The sequence below is a fragment of the Parasteatoda tepidariorum genome, chromosome 7 (genome assembly GCF_043381705.1).
Source record: "Parasteatoda tepidariorum isolate YZ-2023 chromosome 7, CAS_Ptep_4.0, whole genome shotgun sequence".
Lineage (NCBI taxonomy): Eukaryota > Metazoa > Arthropoda > Arachnida > Araneae > Theridiidae > Parasteatoda > Parasteatoda tepidariorum.
The window spans coordinates 62139370-62161064 of NC_092210.1; the positions used below are offsets into that span (position 1 = coordinate 62139370).

General features: G+C 28.7%; 2 protein-coding genes, 1 long non-coding RNA gene and 1 other non-coding gene across 4 annotated transcripts in view; 1 reads left to right on the forward strand and 3 right to left on the reverse strand.

Moving 5' to 3' along the window:
* Positions 1-1893, reverse strand: part of LOC107439816 (tubulin folding cofactor D) — a 40910-nt gene extending 39017 nt beyond the window's left edge. The window contains exon 1 of the mRNA XM_071183787.1: positions 1879-1893. Within this exon, the coding sequence (XP_071039888.1) occupies positions 1879-1893 (15 nt within the window). The remainder of the gene's footprint in view (positions 1-1878) is intronic.
* A 3544-nt stretch (positions 1894-5437) lies between these two features.
* Positions 5438-9152, reverse strand: LOC122269393 (uncharacterized). Its single transcript, XR_011637130.1, has 2 exons — positions 8947-9152; positions 5438-5765 (listed from the first exon to the last, which is right to left on the reverse strand). It is a non-coding gene; the product is annotated as an uncharacterized lncRNA (long non-coding RNA).
* A 2112-nt stretch (positions 9153-11264) lies between these two features.
* Positions 11265-16466, forward strand: LOC107448932 (uncharacterized). The gene is made up of 2 exons (XR_006225158.2): positions 11265-11402; positions 16333-16466. It is a non-coding gene; the product is annotated as an uncharacterized protein (transcript).
* A 1939-nt stretch (positions 16467-18405) lies between these two features.
* The window catches only part of LOC107448934 (angiotensin-converting enzyme), a 53734-nt gene continuing 50444 nt past the window's right edge, over positions 18406-21695 (reverse strand). Inside the window, exon 28 of the mRNA XM_071183788.1 lies at positions 18406-18734. Within this exon, the coding sequence (XP_071039889.1) occupies positions 18545-18734 (190 nt within the window). The 3' untranslated portion in view covers positions 18406-18544. The remainder of the gene's footprint in view (positions 18735-21695) is intronic.

The window sequence follows — 21695 nt, forward strand, 5'->3', positions numbered from 1 at the left end:
ATCAGCATTATACATAAGTGTGTGTACACATAAAAAATAAGAATCTTATTAGGTTTCGAAAATAAAAGGTAGCTGATATGAAAATTTTTATTTTAATTCTTTGCCAAATTACTGCTATATTAATTGCTGATTGCTTTTTATTTTTTCTAGTCATAAATTATTTACTTTTCATGTAAATCTTTAATAAAAAGGGATTACTGTTTTACATTAGGACCTGCTTCAGTAAAAAAATAATCCAGACATTTAGAAGTCCTAGGTTCCAAGGACCCGTACTTTCTTGAGTCAGGCAGAATCAGGCAGAATTGCTGATTGCTTTTTATTTTTTCTAGTCATAAATTATTTACTTTTCATGTAAATCTTTAATAAAAAGGGATTACTGTTTTACATTAGGACCTGCTTCAGTAAAAAAATAATCCAGACATTTAGAAGTCCTAGGTTCCAAGGACCCGTACTTTCTTGAGTCAGGCAGAATCAGGCAGAATTGCTGATTGCTTTTTATTTTTTCTAGTCATAAATTATTTACTTTTCATGTAAATCTTTAATAAAAAGGGATTACTGTTTTACATTAGGACCTGCTTCAGTAAAAAAATAATCCAGACATTTAGAAGTCCTAGGTTCCAAGGACCCGTACTTTCTTGAGTCAGGCAGAATCAGGCAGAATTGCTGATTGCTTTTTATTTTTTCTAGTCATAAATTATTTACTTTTCATGTAAATCTTTAATAAAAAGGGATTACTGTTTTACATTAGGACCTGCTTCAGTAAAAAAATAATCCAGACATTTAGAAGTCCTAGGTTCCAAGGACCCGTACTTTCTTGAGTCAGGCAGAATCAGGCAGAATTGCTGATTGCTTTTTATTTTTTCTAGTCATAAATTATTTACTTTTCATGTAAATCTTTAATAAAAAGGGATTACTGTTTTACATTAGGACCTGCTTCAGTAAAAAAATAATCCAGACATTTAGAAGTCCTAGGTTCCAAGGACCCGTACTTTCTTGAGTCAGGCAGAATCAGGCAGAATTGCTGATTGCTTTTTATTTTTTCTAGTCATAAATTATTTACTTTTCATGTAAATCTTTAATAAAAAGGGATTACTGTTTTACATTAGGACCTGCTTCAGTAAAAAAATAATCCAGACATTTAGAAGTCCTAGGTTCCAAGGACCCGNGGGACCAAGTCAAATGGTCACTATATAGAGGTGGTCACTTTATGAAGAGTCTTTAAAAAGGACTCTTTAAATAAAACGTGCAGAAAATGGTCACCTTACTCAGATTCTCACTTTACCCAGGTGGTCACTTTTACAGGTTCCACTGTATATATATATTATTTTATTTTATTGATTATTTTTCTAATTGGAAATGTAATATGCGAGGTATTTACACTGTATTTTAAATTCAAACATTTTTAGTTATCACCTTTGATACACAGTCCTACTTTATCCCTGCTACCATGCAAAATTTCCACTGTTCGAAACAGTGCTAGAAATCTTCTGTGAACTCCTTCATGATGAATGCTGCTTTAACTTTTAAAACTTCAACAGACTGGAATCTTCTTTCTTTTTTTTAAAATGCGGATTCGACTGTGGGTGTCAGACAAAACTTACATGGTGTTTGATCAGGCGAATAAGGTGGACAGTTTGACTCTAGGATGTTGTATTTAGCTAAAAACGTTTTGATGGACAATGCAGAATGGTATGATGTCTCAATGGAGTACTTATGACTTCTTCCACAATTTGGATTTTGTACAATCTTTGTCAATTTCTACAGTTTCAAAAATTACATGACTAGTTAACCATTAATCAGAATGAATCAGATTACCAACTTTTTTCACTTCTTTCACTTTTGACAAGGAAGGGCAACCAGGACGTGAATCATATTCACCGTCTTCTCAACCATCTTGAAAATGCTTAAACCACTAAAAAATTTGCGTATGTGATAAAAATTTATTGCCATACACTTTCTATACTGTTTCAGTAGGGCTGTTTTCTTCATCTCAGGTCTAGAAAAATTTCATGAAAGATTTGTTGCTCTATTTTTACAAGGTTACCATGGTCCTTAAAAACTGCTTTATTTTTATTTTGAAAAAGAAAAGGTCATTGAAAGTACTTATTTTTGGTTCAATGTTTTTAAAAGTCCTTAATTACCAGTGCTGCTAGTTGAATGGAAAATTTTTTATCTTTAAAAAATATTTAAAACAAAAAGTCCATTCGTCTAGAATGAAACTCTGCGTCGAGGATAGAACATTTTAAGAGACAAAAGGTGTGTGTGAGCTTAGCTACAGACAAGGGGAAGAAAGCATGAATTTGCTGAGGTTGTTTTATTAAATTATTTTTCTGTTTACCTAGAATGAAGGTCTCATTGGAGATAGAGCATTCGAAAAGAAAAGAATAGGGTATTGAGGAAGTGGGACACTGAATCTTGGAGAGATCATTTATTTTTTTTCTCCAGTTCTAACATTGACCTTTCGTATGGATAAAGTTCAAGGAATTCAATTCTACTGGTAGTGCACATGCTTTTAGAAAAGAAGTAACAAATTTTTTTTTTTTGCATTCCAGACTGTTAAGGTACAATTGTTTCTTGGAAACAATGAAGAATTAAGTGAAAAGGAAGGATATTTCACTTCACGTAATTGTAAATTTTTGAAAAGTAGTAACTTTTTTTAAAATTCCCAAATGTACTAAAAATTAAGCTGTTTTGTAATGAATACAATTATATCAATACTTGCAATGTAATGATTTTTTTTTCCGCAGATAAATAATTGGTACTGACACTGTGGGTAGGTATATATTAATATATGATGATATGATATATTTGATAATAAATAATTTTATTATACAATATTATTTTCAACATCCTTAGTTTTTTTAACCAAAAAAAAGTTCTTAATTTTTTCAAAAAAAGTCCCAAAATTTTCTAATTTTTGTTTTGATAAAAGAATGGGAACAAAATGTATGGTTAGACTAAATTATTTACATTCATAGGATAGAACAAATTTGCAAAAAAAAGAAAAGAAAAAAAGGCTTCACGCTACTTATCTGTCATTCATTCACGTTCATGGTATGCATAGTTCTTTTAAGGGAGCATCAGTCCTGTTATTTAATAGCCTATCTCGTAATGTAAAAATGTACCTCACCTCAAAATTTATGTGATAAATTTGTCCTTTATGTAGAAATATATATTTCTAAATTTATTTATTAATGTATTTTAATTGCTTTTGTTTGTTCTATAGATGAAAGAAATGGAAATATCAAGAAATATTGCGGAATTGAAACTAAGAGAGCATCATGGAGATGTAGTAGAAGCATTAATTGAATTAACTAATTAAATGTATTTATAAATAAATGTGCTTGTTTGCTTGCAAAAGTTTAATTCTTCAAATATTTTTATATTCTTTTGTTAAAAAAATCTTTTTTAATTTAAACCATTAACTTTACGTTTTTACCAAGTCCCTTTTTTTCTCTGTTACTTTTTTTATCAGTCATTAAATGTCTTTTTTTTTTTTTAGGTTATAAAATTCCTAATTGATCACTTCCTTTTAATTGGTCAAAAAAAAATAATTTTATAAAAAATTCCTATTTGCCAAATTTGGTCACTTCATGTAAATAGTTATCATTAGTAAATTTTTCTAGGAATTGCAAGCAAAAAGGAAAACCAAAACTAGTTTGATTGAAAAATTGTTTAAACTAGAGAAGATGAGTGTAAGATAAAAAAAAACTTCTCATTTGTGTGCGTGGGGAATACAAGTCTTCAATGTAAGATTTTTTTGGGGAAAAAATTCACCTAAATGAAGCATTAAAAGAACAGAATATTATTAGCTTTTTTCGAAGTTAATTGTAGCCTGCCACTTTTATGCTGGAAATTCTTTTAGAAAAATTCTCAGAATTCTTACTTGTTGGCTTTGTATTTGTTATTAATGTTTATTTCCTTATGCTATTTTTTGCTTGTCACTTCTAGTTGTCTTATTTCCATCGTTAATGAACTTTGTTGGTTAAAACGGAATTGCTCTCAATATTTTTTAAAAATAATTTCTTGTCTAGTTTTCTCTCTCTTTTAAACTGTTCTGGAAGCGGAGCAAGAAACTATTTAAGATGTCTCGAGATTTCTTTTATTATTATTATTATTTTTGAGGATTTTTTCAAGATTTTGGCAAATGTCTTATAACTAACCCTGGCATATATATAGTATTTACTTAGACTGACTGGTGCTTAAAACATTTAATAAGTTTTCTGTTATTATTTACTACATTATTTCTGTTTTTGATGCTGCAATAATTTTTAGCTGTTAAAGAAGTGTTTTATCTGAGGGTAATTTTTTAAAATTCACAAAAAACCAAAAAAATTATTTTGCAAATTTTTTTTGTTGAAACTGTCTTTTTTGTTGTTAAGTAAGTTAAGTCAAATGCATGTAATAATGCAATTTTTTGTGCTGCATAGACTTTTTTTTGGTCGTTTTTTTTAAATAAGTAAAATTAGTCACTTTTTTATTTTGAAAAGTCAATATTTTACTTTATTTCAAATCAGTTTCTCAGGGAAAGAACCTGTTTTGTATTACTTTGAAATTTTCAGAACAAAAAGTTGTTAACTAAATGCAACTATCTGAATCAAAAATTTTCATTTCATATGAAGCAATAAAGAAGTGAAAAAAATTACATGAAGATCTGAACATTTTTTTAAACAAAAGTAAAAGGATAACAATTATATGACTTGAATAAGTTTGTTAAGTTGATTTAAATAACCAAGTATAATTCAGTATACTCTTGATATCTTGAACTTCTATGTCTCGAAAACCTTGATGTGTCGAAAAATATTTTTCCCTTTGGCATTACAAATCCACCTAATGTTAATTTGAATTCCTATGTTGAAGAGTTCCTTCTCAAAACCTTATGTTGAATATTTTTCGAAGTTGAAAATGAGTTTTTTTTTGGAAAAATCACAGTGTATGTAAGTTTATTTTAAACCAATTCTTTTTTTATTTAATGCGTAATTATTTTTGTCTTACTTTAGAATGTTTGCTTTATTCAAAGTTGCAGCAAATCAAGTTTTTTTTTAGTTTGTTGATATGTTGAACAATTTGTGTTAGAACGAATCGAGTGATTTTTCTACTTTTTTTCTGTGGCTTTTGAGGGTTTTTTTTTGTATTTCGAAATTGAGGTCTGATAAAATTTTGTATTCTTGCAGCATGTATTTTTATCTATCAAATCAGGGGCTTCTGAAACTATCACAATACATAAAAAATTGTATAAATTAAAATTTTATACTTGATTTTCCTGCTATCTTGAGAGTGTGAAATTTATTTGTTAAACTAAACAAAAGAAAAAGGTTTATACTTCTCTTTTTTTTTTCAAATATGTTTTATGGAGTTTACATTGAAAAGTTTCTTATGATCTGTGCATATTTCTCAATTTTAATTGTAATTTCAGAATTAGCATAAAATTAATCAATTTATTCAAACATTGTTTTATTATTTTAAAACCTAAAAATCAAATTTTTAGACAATAATTGCTTATAATTTTTTATACAATACTGATCTAATGTAATATAAACATTGCTGAATAAGGAAAACATCAATGCTGGTAAACTTATGGGCAAACCATTGAATTATCATTTTTCCATCCAATAAATTCATCTTTGTTTTGCTCTTTTAGCCAATCATTGAGAGGTTTGAAATATTCCAAAATAGCTGAAGCGTCTATTTTATCAGTCCTTCCTTTAGTGATCACTTTCATTGCCTCTCTCCATGATACTGAACTTCCCAGTTTCAGTGTGTCACTAAAACATATATGAAAAAAATAATATTTGCATGTTTTATATTGTTTGTACTCTCAGTATTTTCTATGTTGCAGCATTAAATTTGTATGAAATAATAGATTTAAGGCATACTCCGCTAAAAATATTTTTATAACTTTAATAAGTAAAATATATAAATGATCAAACTTTAAATTCTAAAACAATAAAAATAAATCATATGGCTTATCCTATGCATATTTTTAAACACCATTTTTTGAGAACCCTTGCTCTAAGTCAGTGGTTCTTAACCTTTTTAAGCCGCGACCCAAATTTGAGAAATATGTTCATGTCGTGACCCAAAAAAAAGTCACAATTCTTTCATTGCTTTATTTTAGATCGTTTTTTTTAAAAAAAATCTTCAATCCTACGATGATTTTTTTTAACTTACAAATTTTTTATTTATTTTTTTAATAATAAACAAAAGTACTATTTGATCCAAGAAAAATTTAATTAATAATCAAGTGTTTTTAATAATTTTTATTGACCAAATTAAAATAAATTTATAACTTTTTGAAAATAATTGACATTTTAACTTATTCCTAAAAAAAAAAAAAAGAAATATCAATACATATGTTAAGTCTTTTAAATTTTAAATGCAAGTCATACAGCTTTAATGAGAACCTTGTACTTAAATACATTTTGAAAGATCTTCAAACCTCGGTTGAATGCTTGTCAAGGAGCACCTTATATCTATTTCAGGATTTAACTTGTTCCGGTAATTGTTTTTGATTACACACAGAGCCGAAAAACCAGCCTCACACATATATATGTTGTTGAAAAGGGAAATAATACTTTTAGGACTTCTTTAACAATTATTGGCTTTTCGGTTTTTAATTTTAACCAGAAAGCATATAAAGATTCAGTGTTTTTGTAGAAATTGTATTGAAGTGCTTGGTCACTTTGTATTTCTATTAATTGTTTGCCTTCTTGAATTGAATAAATTGCCTTTTTTAATTATTATGAACGAGGATTAAGGGTATAGAGTTACCCAGGTACCTCATTAAGTCTAGGCTGAGTAAGCCACAATGACTTCTTCAAGGAAGTGTTGGTATTACTTATTATTTGGTGTATTACTAACTTTTTTGGTTCGACTCAGCACGACCCAAGAAATATGCTTCGCGACTCATAGGTTAAGAACCGCTGCTCTAAGCCATGAGTCAATTTCTACAAAATCCTTAGCATTTTCAATGCAACAATGCTGAGAAAAGTTCAAATAAAATTTTGCTATGTGACTTAAAATGACTTAGATTATGTATGGAAATGTATATTATATGTGCAAGTGATATTAGGTATGCAATTTTTATTTTCCATCTTAGTGCACTAAATTTTTTATTTTTATTTTAAATTATTCATTAAAACATATTTGGGAATTTGAATGTAAATCTATTTTAAATCCAGCAGTCGAGAAAAGTAATATTAAACTTGTGTAATGATCAAAAATATTACTCAAACTATTTATGTATTTTAATTCCTTGAAACTTTTACTTATATTCTATGATTATTACTTTTTTTTAAACAAGATTATAGCTCATATTTTTATTCTTTATAATCTAAAATGAATTAGTTTTATGTTTACATCGCAGAAAAAATATATTTTGAATGTTGGGCCCCTTTTGACATTGTCAGGTGAAAAAGTTATTAACTGTTTGAAAAATAAAGATATTACTCCAAGCTGTTGCACTCAGCGAAAAAAATGGAACATTCTGAATAACTTTTTATTTAGTGATTATCTTATCTATTTGATTTAGGGATATTTGATCTAGTGATCTTCACGTACTGGGACCTTAATGGTTTAAGGGGATGACCTCAAATATGTTAATTAGTTTAGACGATATTTTAAGTTACGAAATCAGGCACAAATATATTTTCTTTGATTAAACATGCCCTTTTTTCGACGGATTCGGGACCCTCAAAATATGGTTAGGAGGGTAGCCACAATCTGAAAATATGGTCTCAATAATTTAGTCGGGAGAGCGGTCGAAAGTTTGGACGCCTTACTGTTAATTTTACTTTTTACATATTTCGTCAAATCTCGAGAATTTTTTAAGCAAATTGAAAAACTTGTTCACAATTATAAATTTTTTTATCCAAGGATAAATAAATGCAAAAGAAAACTGCTTAAAGTTATTTCTTATTATTTTATTTAATAATATTGAATTGTATGGTTAACAAATTTTTACATCAGTTAAGTATATAAAAGTTTAAAGTGTATAATTTTATTCGACTTTCTTAAAATATCGTCTGCTGTAATCAACTTAATAACATATATATGAGGTTAAATATATTGAGTTTATATGAGTTATAGCATATATATATAAGTTTCTCAAACCATTAAGTACATGATGCAAGAGTTATTCAGGATGAAACATTTTTCTTTTTGACGCACTGTACAAATTTCCAGAATTGTTCAAACTCTCAGAACATGCTAGGATAAAATTTGATGCCTCAACAGGAGTATAATTTTACTGACAGATAAATAAGTTGTGTGAGAACTTACATCAAACAGTCTCTATGAAGAAGATTTTTTAAATAAGCTTTAAGATTTATCTTCCTATGGTTGCCAACTCCTCTGTTTTTTCCGGAATAATTTATTAAAATGATAGCAATTTTTATTTCTTGATATCGCATTCTTATTTATTAATTTTTGTTTAAAATATTGATGTTGGTTTATGCTGATAAATTGATATTGGTCATCATTAGAAGATCGTTCCTTTGATGGGTTTTGGGTGTTGACGAAATTTAAAAAAACTCTCCTCACCAATAAACGCAATTGTTATTTTTTACTATACTACTTTCCTTCCAGACGCGGATACGTACATAGGTTAGTAAAACCCTTACCCGTATAATCCGCGCCTGGCAACTACTTCCAGCCAATTTACTATACTACTGTGGAAACCGTACCTCAAAACTTTGATAAGTGCTTTGTGCAATTGTTGGCAACTCTTTTTTTGGAACACATTCTTGTCTCTATTGGCTTTCCTATAATAAAATAACTAAATTGCTCACTAGTTCACTTTTTTTGGTGAAAATTCTGGGCCGGGAGATTATTTTGTTAGCAGTTTAACCGGAAACAGTTTAAGGTAGTTCTTTGTAAATTAGTTGTATCCATTGGTAACGGTATAACAATGCATCTGTTCTTAAATTTACTAAGTTTAATAAATACCTCAATAGTTTTCCAGCCTTCTTGTTTTGATAAATATCACATTGATGCAGAGGTCCCGTGTATCCAGATTCTTCACAGAGTGCTTTGTGAAATTGGAACTGAATCACATGGCTTATAAAATACCTAAAAAAGATATTGATTTTATATTATCTGTAACTTATTACTAAAGCAACCAATGTCTTAACTTAAAAAGAATTAAGCCTTAGGAGAACTTGAGAATTAAGAATATTTATACGCATCTGAATAATTTTAAATTTTCTTAGTACATTTAATGTTGATGTATTGCATGATTTTTCATGTAAAGAATATATATATATATATATTATGACCACCCTCCATCTACAAAAATGGGCTCGCCCAGGAACAATGTTTTCATGGGGCACATTAGGACCCATAATCCTCATAGAACAATCCCTGACACCTGTGAGCTACTTGAACATAGTTGCAGATCATGTTCACATATTCATGGCAACAGTTTTTCCTGCATAGGATGGTGTTTACCAGCAGGATAATGCACCATGTCATAAGGGTCGAATCGTCATGGATTGGTTCGAGGAACATTCCAGTGACTTTTAAGTCATGTCTTGGCCCCCAAATTCACCTGGCCTTAATCCAATAGAGCATTTGTGGTCCTACTTGGAAAACCNAAGAAAAATAATAAAAATATCAAGAATCTGGAAGAAAAAAATCCTAAAAAAAGGACAAAAATTTTCAAAAAAATCCAGAAAATAAAAGATATAATCTTTTTATCAGCTGACAAGATTATATCTACAGAAAAGAGTGCTTTCTAATATTATATCAATATAGCCAAAGCAAAATATATCAATACATCAGTGTGAGGAGCACTAAAATAATTTTACTGAAATTACAACAAATAAAATAGAACACAATAAGTAAAAATATCAAGTAAAAACAGAAAATAAAGTATGAAGAAAAATCAGAATAAAACATGAAATGAAATCAAAAAAGCAAGTAACGAAATCTAATGAACTTACATGAGCGGGAAATTTCTCAAAAATGATTTAAAATATTTTCTTAACAAGATTGCCAGATTGCAAAAAATGAAAACAAAAGTGCAAATTAAGGTAAAAGCGTAACTAGAGGATTTTTGTATTAAAGTGCGTTCTTACGGCATTACTGAAGTTTGTTTGATTTGTTAGTTACCAAGGATGGGCTCGAAATGGATGTGCGCAAGGTAATATTATACTGGATAATTTAAAAAAGTTGACAATTAATAATTATAGAAAATAAATATTTATTTAAGAAAAAAATAGAAAAGAGATTGAAACATGAATTACCTGTTTTACACATAATTTTAGCCACGGATTTGCCCGAAATGAATTTGCACATGGAAAAATTTATAAATTAATGAAGAAATTTTTTTGGTAAATAATTTTAGCCATGGATTCACCCGGCACGGATTTGCACAAACTTATTGTTTTTCTTAATTTTCTTTGTGCTTTTTGTATTTATTTATTCTGCTATATATATATGTATATCTTGCGCCAGTGCCCCAAAAACATTTATACCAATAAAGCAGGCTAGTAAATTTTCAGTTAACTTTTAACTCAAGTAGAAGTTTTATTCCTGATCTTTTTTATCATCTAAAATATAATTTATTTAAAATATAGAAATGTCAATGAGTAATTAAAACTTAAATTCCAAATTACTTTATTATATATATTTAAGTATCCAAATTTTTATTTGTACTCTTAAATTTTAAATAAAGCCTGATAAAGAAAAAATCAAAATTACAAAATTCAGACATTGATGTTGTTAAAATTGTAACTCAGACAATTCTGAAAATATTCTAAATTATTGAATGCTTAATAAGAGTAAATAGGTAACACAAAAATGCAAGTTATCTTTCAATTAAAATTTTAAAAAGTAAATAATTACAATTAAAATTAAAAAATTTTTTTGTGACTATTCCAGTTTTATTTATGGAGTTAATATTTTAATTTTCTTAATCAAACTATCCTTAGAACATAAAACAGACTGCATTCATAACTATCCAAACATAAATAGATTAAATTAAATTTCCATTGCAATACTACAATACTTTTGCTTGTGTTGCACAAGTAAAAGTATTGCCATACATGGTAACAACATAGTTTTAGAATGTCTTTAGGTTTATCGGTCTTTATTTACTTTTACAAGTTGCATTTTTTTTCCTTCCTAATTTCAAAAGTATTGCCTGAATGATTGATTTTAGATTTTTATTATAAGCATTATAAGCAGCAAGTTGTAATTTAGATGGAATTATTTTGTATAGCAATTAAATTATTATGTAAGTCAGATTATATAAAAAACATGCTTTTTGTTTACATATATATTTCTTGTTATAGGCTATGTTCTTGATAGGGGATAAACACTCCAAAGAAACTGCTGAAAAGGCTGCCCGTCAAAAAGAACTAGCAAAAGTAGTTATTAAAAAAGATGATGTTGAATTAATTGTAAGTACATTAAGTCAATATATCATGAACAATTAATGAAGAGCTGTTGCCTAATTTTCATATTTTTACTTCAATCTGTTGTTTTCCTTAAAAAAAAAATTTCATACTCAGTTTTAAAATACAATTTTGCAAAATTTTTAATTTATTTGATGCTGTTTTTGTGATAGGGAGTAAGAAAATTGCAACATTTTATTTTTATGTTTAATTTTTTTCTTTCTTTTTTACGTAACAAAATTGTGTAAGACAATTTAGGAAAAACCTGTTTCTCCCATACTATTCTATCATGTAAAAATATCTTTCATCTCAAAATCTCTTTTATAGATCTATCCAAATGCCAATAAGAAACTCACGTATCTATTTATGTATTTAATCGTTTGGTAATGTTGTAATTAAGAGAAAATTTTCTTGAATGCGAGTGAAATACAATATGGGATCTATATAATGCAATTCTTTAAACCATGCATTAACTTTGCAGGTGTAAACAGTTAAAATCACACTGAATAAATTCCTCTAATGAGAAAGAACTAGTAATTGTTAGTAGGTTGAAAGAAATATTATTTACTGAGCTATAACAATCTCTAAAACAAACTTGATCATTTTGTTGAGTGCGTGTTATTGTGTCTTAAAGTATTTGTCTTTTTTGTATCTAAAAATTATTTTAAAACATTTTAACATTGATCTGTTCGAGATATATATTGTGATTCCTTTCTAGATAAGTTTCATGATGCCTGAAATGATCTATGTAACACCAAATTATACATAAGGCTAAGCCTAATGCTTCAAAATTAAAGTTTGCATTATGAAAAGTTTTTACTGTACGCACATAGGCTTATTTTGAAGACCTGTGGCGTGGGCACGTTGGTTTTTATGCTTATAATCAATCAATGTACAATGCTGTATCGATTTAAATTTTGTCAATTTTAAAATTAAATTCGGTTTTGATAAATATTTTCTCATAATAATAGCTCATCATACTAAAGCTATCATTATAAGATTGGATGCTATAAATTTTTTGGTGAAAAAATATCGAAAATTCTTAATTTGTCCCCTTAGCTCATTATGAATGCCCTCTCTTAACTGTTTAGAAATGAAATTATGATGGTAATTAAGATACTTCATAGATTATTTATTGTTGTGTTTGAATCAATGTATATACAGTGAAACCCCGATTTTACGTTTTCCGTCGGACTAGCGATAAAAAACGCTCGAAGCGGAATAACGTAAAATCGGGGTTAAGAAAAATCTATGCATACTTTTAAAATTGACACCTACCAGTTAAATTAATGGAAAAAATGAGTAATCTTTACTTGCTTTTCGTTTCTAGCTAATATTTCGTATACAGCTCGTTCAATACTAACAATTTTTTGCAAATTTGCTTCTTGATTTACATTTGCAAGTAAAAATTGTTTTAGAGTTTTTATGCTTTGTATTGCTTGATCAGCTGTTGGCACGTCTACTGTTATTTCATCTTCATTGTTATCAGCACTATCGTCGTAATCAGGCATTAAATCACTTATGAAAGGGATTTCTGAAGTAATGATATCTGTGTCACAGTCATCATCGACTTCTGGAAGGTCCTCAACTTCAGACACGCTACCTTCTTCTTCTTCCAAAATAACAGCGCTCTCCTCCTCCGATATTGAAAATCCTGCTTTATTGAATCCATTGATAATTTCGGTCGACACTGTCCCAAGCTGAAGATATCAAATTAAGAGCCTCAAGAACATGAATTTTTGCCTTAGGAGCATCCTGAAAGCCACCAGAATCAAGAAACATAAGAGATTTTCTAACCAGTTGCTTCCGGCAACTCTCCTTAAATGATCGTTTAATTTCTAAATCCAGTAGTTGAAGTTTGCTCATATAGTTAGCTGGAAAAAGCTCTATTTGCACGTTTTTCAATTTAAGGTTTAAATGAGCAGTGCATTGGTCTAGAAATAAAATTATGTTGCACTTTTGAAAATTCATTTTCTTATCCAGTTTTCGAAGAAAATTTTTAAATAATGCTTGCGTCATCCATGCTTTTTTGTTTGAAGTGTAATCGGTAGGAAAACTTTTGATATTTTTGAAACACCGTGGTTTCTCTGCTCTACCGATCACAAGAGGCGTTAACTTTTGGCTTCCATCGGCATTTGCACAGAGCAAAACAGTAAAGCGCATTTTTGAAAGCTTTCCTCCATGGCAATTTTCACCTTTAATTGTCAATGTCTTGTTTGGCAATAGGTTGAAAATCAATCCCGTTTCGTCCGCATTAAATATGTCACTTGGATTATAGCCCTTTAATAAATTTGGCAGAGTTTCTTCTTTCCACTGTTACACAATTGTCATATCCACACTATCGGATTCGCAACAGATAGATTTGAAGCAAAATTGTTCCTTTTTTTTTTTAATCGATCGATCCAGCCATTTGATGCACTGAAGCCTTGGAGTTTAAGTCTTTCAGCAATTTCAAGCACCTTTTCTCTCAGAATGGATCCATTTATAGGAATCTTTGTTGCTCTGGCTTACTTGAACCAGTTCATTAAAATGTTTTCTAACTCATCATACAGAGATGTTTTAAGGGTTTTTCTCTTCTTGGCATATTTTCCGAGTTTTTCAGCGTGTAGTTCTACTGAAGCTTCTTGCTTTAAAATCATTTGCAAAGTTGAATAAGCAATACCCAAAGATTTAGCACGATCAACTTTAGTGCCATGAAATTCTTTAGCTTTTTCGATGATTTCGGCCAGAGAAAAGCATTTTCGTTTTGACATCTTCTTTCGAGAAAAGAACACGATGACTGATGTTTCGAAAATGAGAAAAAATGCTATAGCTTTCAAACTCAAACAAAACCGACTGAAAATCTCATTTTGTATGCTAGCACGGAAAAATGAGTAAAACTATTTTGAATAGAATTTAAAAAAAATTTTGATCTGTTTGTAGAAAACGCATGAAGCGGGATTTTCATAAAAGGTGTAGCGCAAAATCCGGGATTTTTTAACATTATCGGTATAGGCAATTTTTACGGATCAGCAGAAAATGACGTAAGAAGCGGGATAATGTACGAAACGGACAACGTAAAATCGGGGTTCCACTGTATATATATATTATTTTATTTTATTCATTATTTTTCTAATTGGAAATATAATACATGAGGTATTTACACTGCATTTTGAATTCAAACATTTTTAGTTATCACCTTTGATACACTGTCCTACTTTATCCCTGCTACCATGCAAAATTTCCACTGTTTTAAACAGTGCTAGGATGATGTGTGCTCCTTCATGATGTGTGCTGCTTTAACTTTTAAAACTTCAACAGACTGGAATCCTGTTCTTTTTAATGAAGATTTGACTGTGGGGTGGGTATCAGAAAAAACTTGCATGGTGCTAGGTCAGGCGAATAAGGTGGATGGTTTAACTCTAGGATGTTGTATTTGGATAAAAACATCTTGATGGACAATGCAAAAGGAGTTGGTATGTTGTCTTGATGGAGTACTTATGACTTCTTCCACAATTTGGATTTTGTACATTCTTTGTCAATTTCTACAGTTTTAAAAATTACATGACTAGTTAACCATTAGTCAGAATGAATCAGATTACCAACTTTTTTCACTTCTTTCACTTTTGGCAAGGAAGGGCAACCCGTACTTTTATACTGTTTCAGTAGGGCTGTTTTTATCATGTCAGGTCTAGAAAAATTTCATGAAAGATTTGTTGCTCAATTTTTACAAGATTACCATGGTCCTTAAAAACTGCTTTATTTTTATTTTGAAAAAAGAAAAGGGCCCTAAAAAGTACTCATTTTTGGTTCAAGGTTTTTGAAAGTCCTTAATTACCAGTGTTGCTAGTTGACTGGAACATTTTTTTAGTTTTAAAAAAATATTTAAAACAAAAAGTCCACCTCTCTTTCATCTGGAATGAGACTCTGCATCGAGGATAGAACATTTTGAGAGACAAAGGGTGTGTGTGAATTGGGCTACAGACAAGGGGAAGAAGGCATGAATTTGCTGTGATTGTTTTATTAAAATATTTTTCCGTTTACCTAGAATGTGGGTCTCTGGAGAGTGGAGCATTCTGAAAGAAAAGAATAGGGTATTGAGGAAGTGGGACACTGAATGTTAGAGAGATCATTTCTTTTTTTTTCTCCGGTTCTAAAGCATCAACATTGACCTTTTATAGTGACAGAGTTCGAGCAATTCAATTTTACTGGCAGTGCACGTGCTTATAGAAAAGAAGTAACACAAAATTTTTTTGCACTCTCGACTGAAAGGTACAATTATTTCTAAAAAACATGAAGAATTAAATGAAAAGGAAGGATATTTCAATTCAAGTAATTGAAATTTTTGAAAAGTAGTAACTTTTTTTAAAATTCCCAAATGTACTAAAAATTAAGCTGTTTTGTAATGAATACAATTATATCAATACTTGCAATGTAATAATTTTTTTTTGTTGGCAGATAAATAATTGGTACTGACTGACACTGGGAGTAGGTATATGATAATATATAATGATATGATCTATTTGATGATAAATAATTTTAATATACTATATTATTTTCAACATCCTTAATTTTTTCAACCAAAAAAAAGTTCATTTTTTCAAAAAAAATTAATTTTTATTTTGATAAAAGAGTGGGAACCCTGTATTATTTTCCGACGAAACAAAATAATAGCAGTTTTACAAACAAAATGTATGGTCAGACTATATTATTTACATTCATAGGGTAGAACACATTTGAAAGACAAGTCTTCACGTTACATATCTGTCATTCATTCACATTCGGGGTATGTATATTTCTTCTGAGGGAGCATCAGTCCTGTTATTTAGTAACCTATTGTGTAATGTAAAAATGTACTTCACCTCAATATTTATATGCTAAATTTGTCTTTTATTTAGAAATATATATTTCTAAATTTATTTATAATGTATTTTAATTGCTTTTGTTTGTTTTATAGATGAAAGAAATGGAAATATCAAGAAATATTGCGGAATTGAAACTAAGAGAGCATCATGGAGATGTAGTAGAAGCATTAATTGAATTAACTAATTAAATGTATTTATAAATAAATGTGCTTGTTTGCTTGAAAAAGTTGAATTATTCAAATATTTTGCTATTTTGTTTAAAAAATATCTTTTCTAATTTAAACTATTAATTTTACTTTTTTACAAGTCCCTTTTTTTCTCTGTTACTGTTTTTATCAGTCATTAAATGTCTTTTTTTTTTAGGTTATAAAATTCCTAATTGATCACTTCCTTTTAATTGGTCAAAATATATATATATATATATATATACTTATANCTGCATCTAAGAAGTTATCATTAGTCAATTTTTTTAGGAATTGCAAGCAAAAAGGAAAACCAAAACTAGCCTGGTTCAAAAATTGTTTAAACTAGAGAAGATGAGCGTAAGATAAAAAAAAAACTTGTCATTTGTGTGCGTGGGGAGTACAGAATTCTTCAATGTGAAATTTTTTTTGGAAATTTTTTTTTTACCTAAATGAAGCATTTAAAGAAAAAGAATATTATTAGCTTTTTTCGAAGTTAATTGTTACCTGCCACTTTTATGCTGGAAAATCTTTTCGCAGAATTCTTACCTGTCGGCTTTGTATTGGTTATTAGTGTTTGTTTTCTTATGCAATTTTTTTTGTCCCTTTATTTGTCTTATTTCAATTGTTAATGAACTTTGTTGGTTAAAACAGAATTGCTCTCAATATTTTTTTAAAATAATTTCTTGTCTAGGTTTTTTTTTCTTTTAAAATGTTCTAGAAACAGAGCAAGAAACTATTTAAAATATCTCAAGATATCTTTCATTATTATTATAATTGAGGAATTTTCTAAGTTTTTGGCAAATATCCTATAATTAACCCTTGCATATATGTAGTATTTATTTAGACTGACTGGTGCTTAAAACATTTAATAAGTTTTCCGTTATTATTTACTACATTATTTATATTTTTGATGCTACAACAATTTTTAGCTTTTAAAAGACTAAAAATTCTATCGCAAAATTTTTTTTTTGTTGAAACTTTCTTTTGTTGTTAAGTAAGTTAAGTCAAATGCATGTAATACAATTTTTTTGTGCTGCATAGACTTTTTTTTTGGTCGTTTTTTTTTTAAAGCAGTAAAATTAGTCACTTTTTTGAACACTTTTTTATTTTGAAAAGTCAATACTTTACTTTATTTCAAATCAGTTTCTCAGGGGATCAACCAGTTTTGTATTATTTTGAAATTTTCAGAACAAAAAGCTGTTAACGAAATGCAACTTTTTGAATTAAAGATTTTAATTTTATATGTTTATTCTAATGTTAATTTGAATTCTTATGTTGAAGAGTTCCTTCTCAAGACCTTATGTCGAATATTTTTCAAAATAGAAAATGAGTTTTTTTTGGAAAAATCACAGTGTATGTAAGTTTATTGTAAACCAATTCTTTTTTTATTTAATGCATACTTATTTTGTCTTACTTTTAAAAGTTTTGCTGTATTTAGACTTATAGTCAACTATCATTACATACAAAATTATTAGTAGTTATTCTTATGTTTCCTGACACTACTTTTTAGAATACTATTTTAGAATATTTGCTTTATTCAAAGTTGTAACAAATCAAGTTTTTTTTGAGTTTGTTGATATGTTAAACAATTTGTGTTAGAACAAATCAAGTTATTTTTTTAAGTGATTTTTTTACTTTTTTTCTGTGGTTTTTGCGGTTTTTTTGTTGTATTTCGAAATTGAGATCTGATAAAATTCTGTATTCTTGCAACCTGTATTTTTATCTATCAAATCAGGGGCTTCTAAAACCATCATAATACATAAAAAATAATATGAATTAAAATTTTATGCTTGATTTTCTTTGCTAACTTGAGAATGTGAAATTTATTTGTTAAACTAAACAAAAACAAAAAAAGGGTTTATGCTTCTTTTTTTAACATAACTTTTATCTTTTATGAAGTTTACATTGAATAGTTTCTTATGATATGTGCATATTTCTCAATTTTAAATGTAATTTCAGAATTAATATAAAATTAATCAATTTATTCAAACATTGTTTTATTATTTTAAAACCTAAAAAATCAAATTTTTAGACAATAATTGCTTATAATTTTTTATACAATACTGATCTAATGTAATATAAACATTGCTGAATAAGGAAAACATCAATGCTGGTAAACTTATGGGCAAACCATTGAATTATCATTTTTCCATCCAATAAATTCATCTTTGTTTTGCTCTTTTAGCCAGTCATAGAGAGGTTTAAAATATTCCAAAATAGCTGAAGCGTCTATTTTATCAGTCTTTCCTTTAGTGATCACTTTCATCGCCTCTCTCCATGATACTGAACTCCCTAGTTTCAGTGTGTCGCTAAAACATATATATAAAAGAAATTAATGTTTTATATTGTTGACACACTCAGTATTTTATACAATACAGCATTAAATTTGTATGAAATGGCCGATTTAAAGCATACTTCGTTAAAAATATTTTTATCATTTTAATAAGTAAAATATATAAATAAACTTTCAATTATAAAAAAATTAAAATAAATTACATATCTTATCCTATAAAATTTTTTATTCCCCATTTTTTGAGAGCCCTCGCTCTAAGCCGTGAGTCAATTTCTGCAAAATCTTTAACATTTTTAATGCAACAATGCTGAGAAAAATTCTAATAAAATTTTGCTTTGTGACTCAAAATGACTTAGATAATGTATGCTAATGTATATTATATGTGCTAATGATATTAGGTATGCAATTTTTATTTTCCATCTTAGTGCACTAAATTTTTTTTTCTTTAAATTTTAAATTATTCATTAAAACATACTTAGGAATTTGAATGCAATAAATCTAACTTAACTCCAACAGTCGAGACAAGTAATAGTAAACTTTTGTAATTATCAAAAATATTACTTAGACTATTTATGTATTTTAATTCCTCGAAATTTTTACTTATATTCTATGATTATTAATTTTTTTTTTAACAAGATTATAGCTCATATTTTTATTCTTTATAATCTAAAATGAATTAGTTTTATGTTTACATCGCAGAAAAAATATATTTTGAGTGTTGGGCCCCTTTTGACATTGTCAGGTGAAAAAGTTGTGTAACTGTTTGAAAAATAAAGATATTACTCCAAGCTGTTGCACTCAGCGAAAAAAATGAAACATTCTGAATAACTTTTTATTTAGTGATTATCTTATCTAGTTGATTTAGAGATATTTGATCTAGTGATCTTCACGTACTGGGACCTTAATGGTTTAAAGGGATGACCTCAAATATGTTAATTAGTTCAGACGATATTTTAAGTTACGAAATCAGTTACAAATATATTTTCTTTGATTAAACATGTCCTTTTTTCGACGGATTCGGGACCCTCAAAATACGGTCAGGAGGGTAGCCACAATCTGGAAATATGGTCTCAATAATTTAGTCAGGAGAGCGGTCGAAAGTTTGGACGTCTTACTGTTAATTTTACTTTTTACATATTTCGTCAAATCTCGAGAATTTTTTTAAGCAAATTGAAAAACTTGTTCACAATTATAATTTTTTTTATCCAAGGATAAATGAATGCAAAAGAAAACTGCTTACAGTTATTTTTTATTATTTTATTTAATAATATTGAATTGTAAGGTTAACAAATTTTTACATCAGTTAAGTATATAAAAGTTTAAAGTGTATAATTTTATTCGACTTTCTTAAAATATCGTCTGCTGTAATCAACTTAATAACATATATATGAGGTTAAATATATTGAGTTTATATGAGTTATAGCATATATATATAAGTTTCTCAAACCATTAAGTACATGATGCAAGAGTTATTCAGGATGAAACATTTTTCTTTTTGACGCACTGTGCAAATTTCCAGAATTGTTCAAACTTTCAGAACATGCTAGGATAAAATTTGATGCCTCAACAGGAGTATAATTTTACTGACAGATAAATAAGTTGTGTGAGAACTTACATCAAACAGTCTCTATGAAGAAGATTTTTTAAATAAGCTTTAAGATTTATCTTCCTATGGTTGCCAACTCCTCTGTTTTTTCCGGAATAATTTATTAAAATGATAGCAATTTTTATTTCTTGATATCGCATTCTTATTTATTAATTTTTGTTTAAAATATTGATGTTGGTTTATGCTGATAAATTGATATTGGTCATCATTAGAAGATCGTTCCTTTGATGGGTTTTGGGTGTTGACGAAATTTAAAAAAACTCTCCTCACCAATAAACGCAATTGTTATTTTTTACTATACTACTTTCCTTCCAGACGCGGATACGTACATAGGTTAGTAAAACCCTTACCCGTATAATCCGCGCCTGGCAACTACTTCCAGCCAATTTACTATACTACTGTGGAAACCGTACCTCAAAACTTTGATAAGTGCTTTGTGCAATTGTTGGCAACTCTTTTTTTGGAACACATTCTTGTCTCTATTGGCTTTCCTATAATAAAATAACTAAATTGCTCACTAGTTCACTTTTTTTGGTGAAAATTCTGGGCCGGGAGATTATTTTGTTAGCAGTTTAACCGGAAACAGTTTAAGGTAGTTCTTTGTAAATTAGTTGTATCCATTGGTAACGGTATAACAATGCATCTGTTCTTAAATTTACTAAGTTTAATAAATACCTCAATAGTTTTCCAGCCTTCTTGTTTTGATAAATATCACATTGATGCAGAGGTCCCGTGTATCCAGATTCTTCACAGAGTGCTTTGTGAAATTGGAACTGAATCACATGGCTTATAAAATACCTAAAAAAGATATTGATTTTATATTATCTGTAACTTATTACTAAAGCAACCAATGTCTTAACTTAAAAAGAATTAAGCCTTAGGAGAACTTGAGAATTAAGAATATTTATACGCATCTGAATAATTTTAAATTTTCTTAGTACATTTAATGTTGATGTATTGCATGATTTTTCATGTAAAGAATATATATATATATATATTATGACCACCCTCCATCTACAAAAATGGGCTCGCCCAGGAACAATGTTTTCATGGGGCACATTAGGACCCATAATCCTCATAGAACAATCCCTGACACCTGTGAGCTACTTGAACATAGTTGCAGATCATGTTCACATATTCATGGCAACAGTTTTTCCTGCATAGGATGGTGTTTACCAGCAGGATAATGCACCATGTCATAAGGGTCGAATCGTCATGGATTGGTTCGAGGAACATTCCAGTGACTTTCAAGTTATTTCTTGGCCCCTAAATTCACCTGACCTTAATCCCACAGAGCATTTGTGGAATCCTACTCTGAAAACCAAATTCGTGCTGCCACGCTACCCCCTCGCAATGTGAGGGAATTGCAGG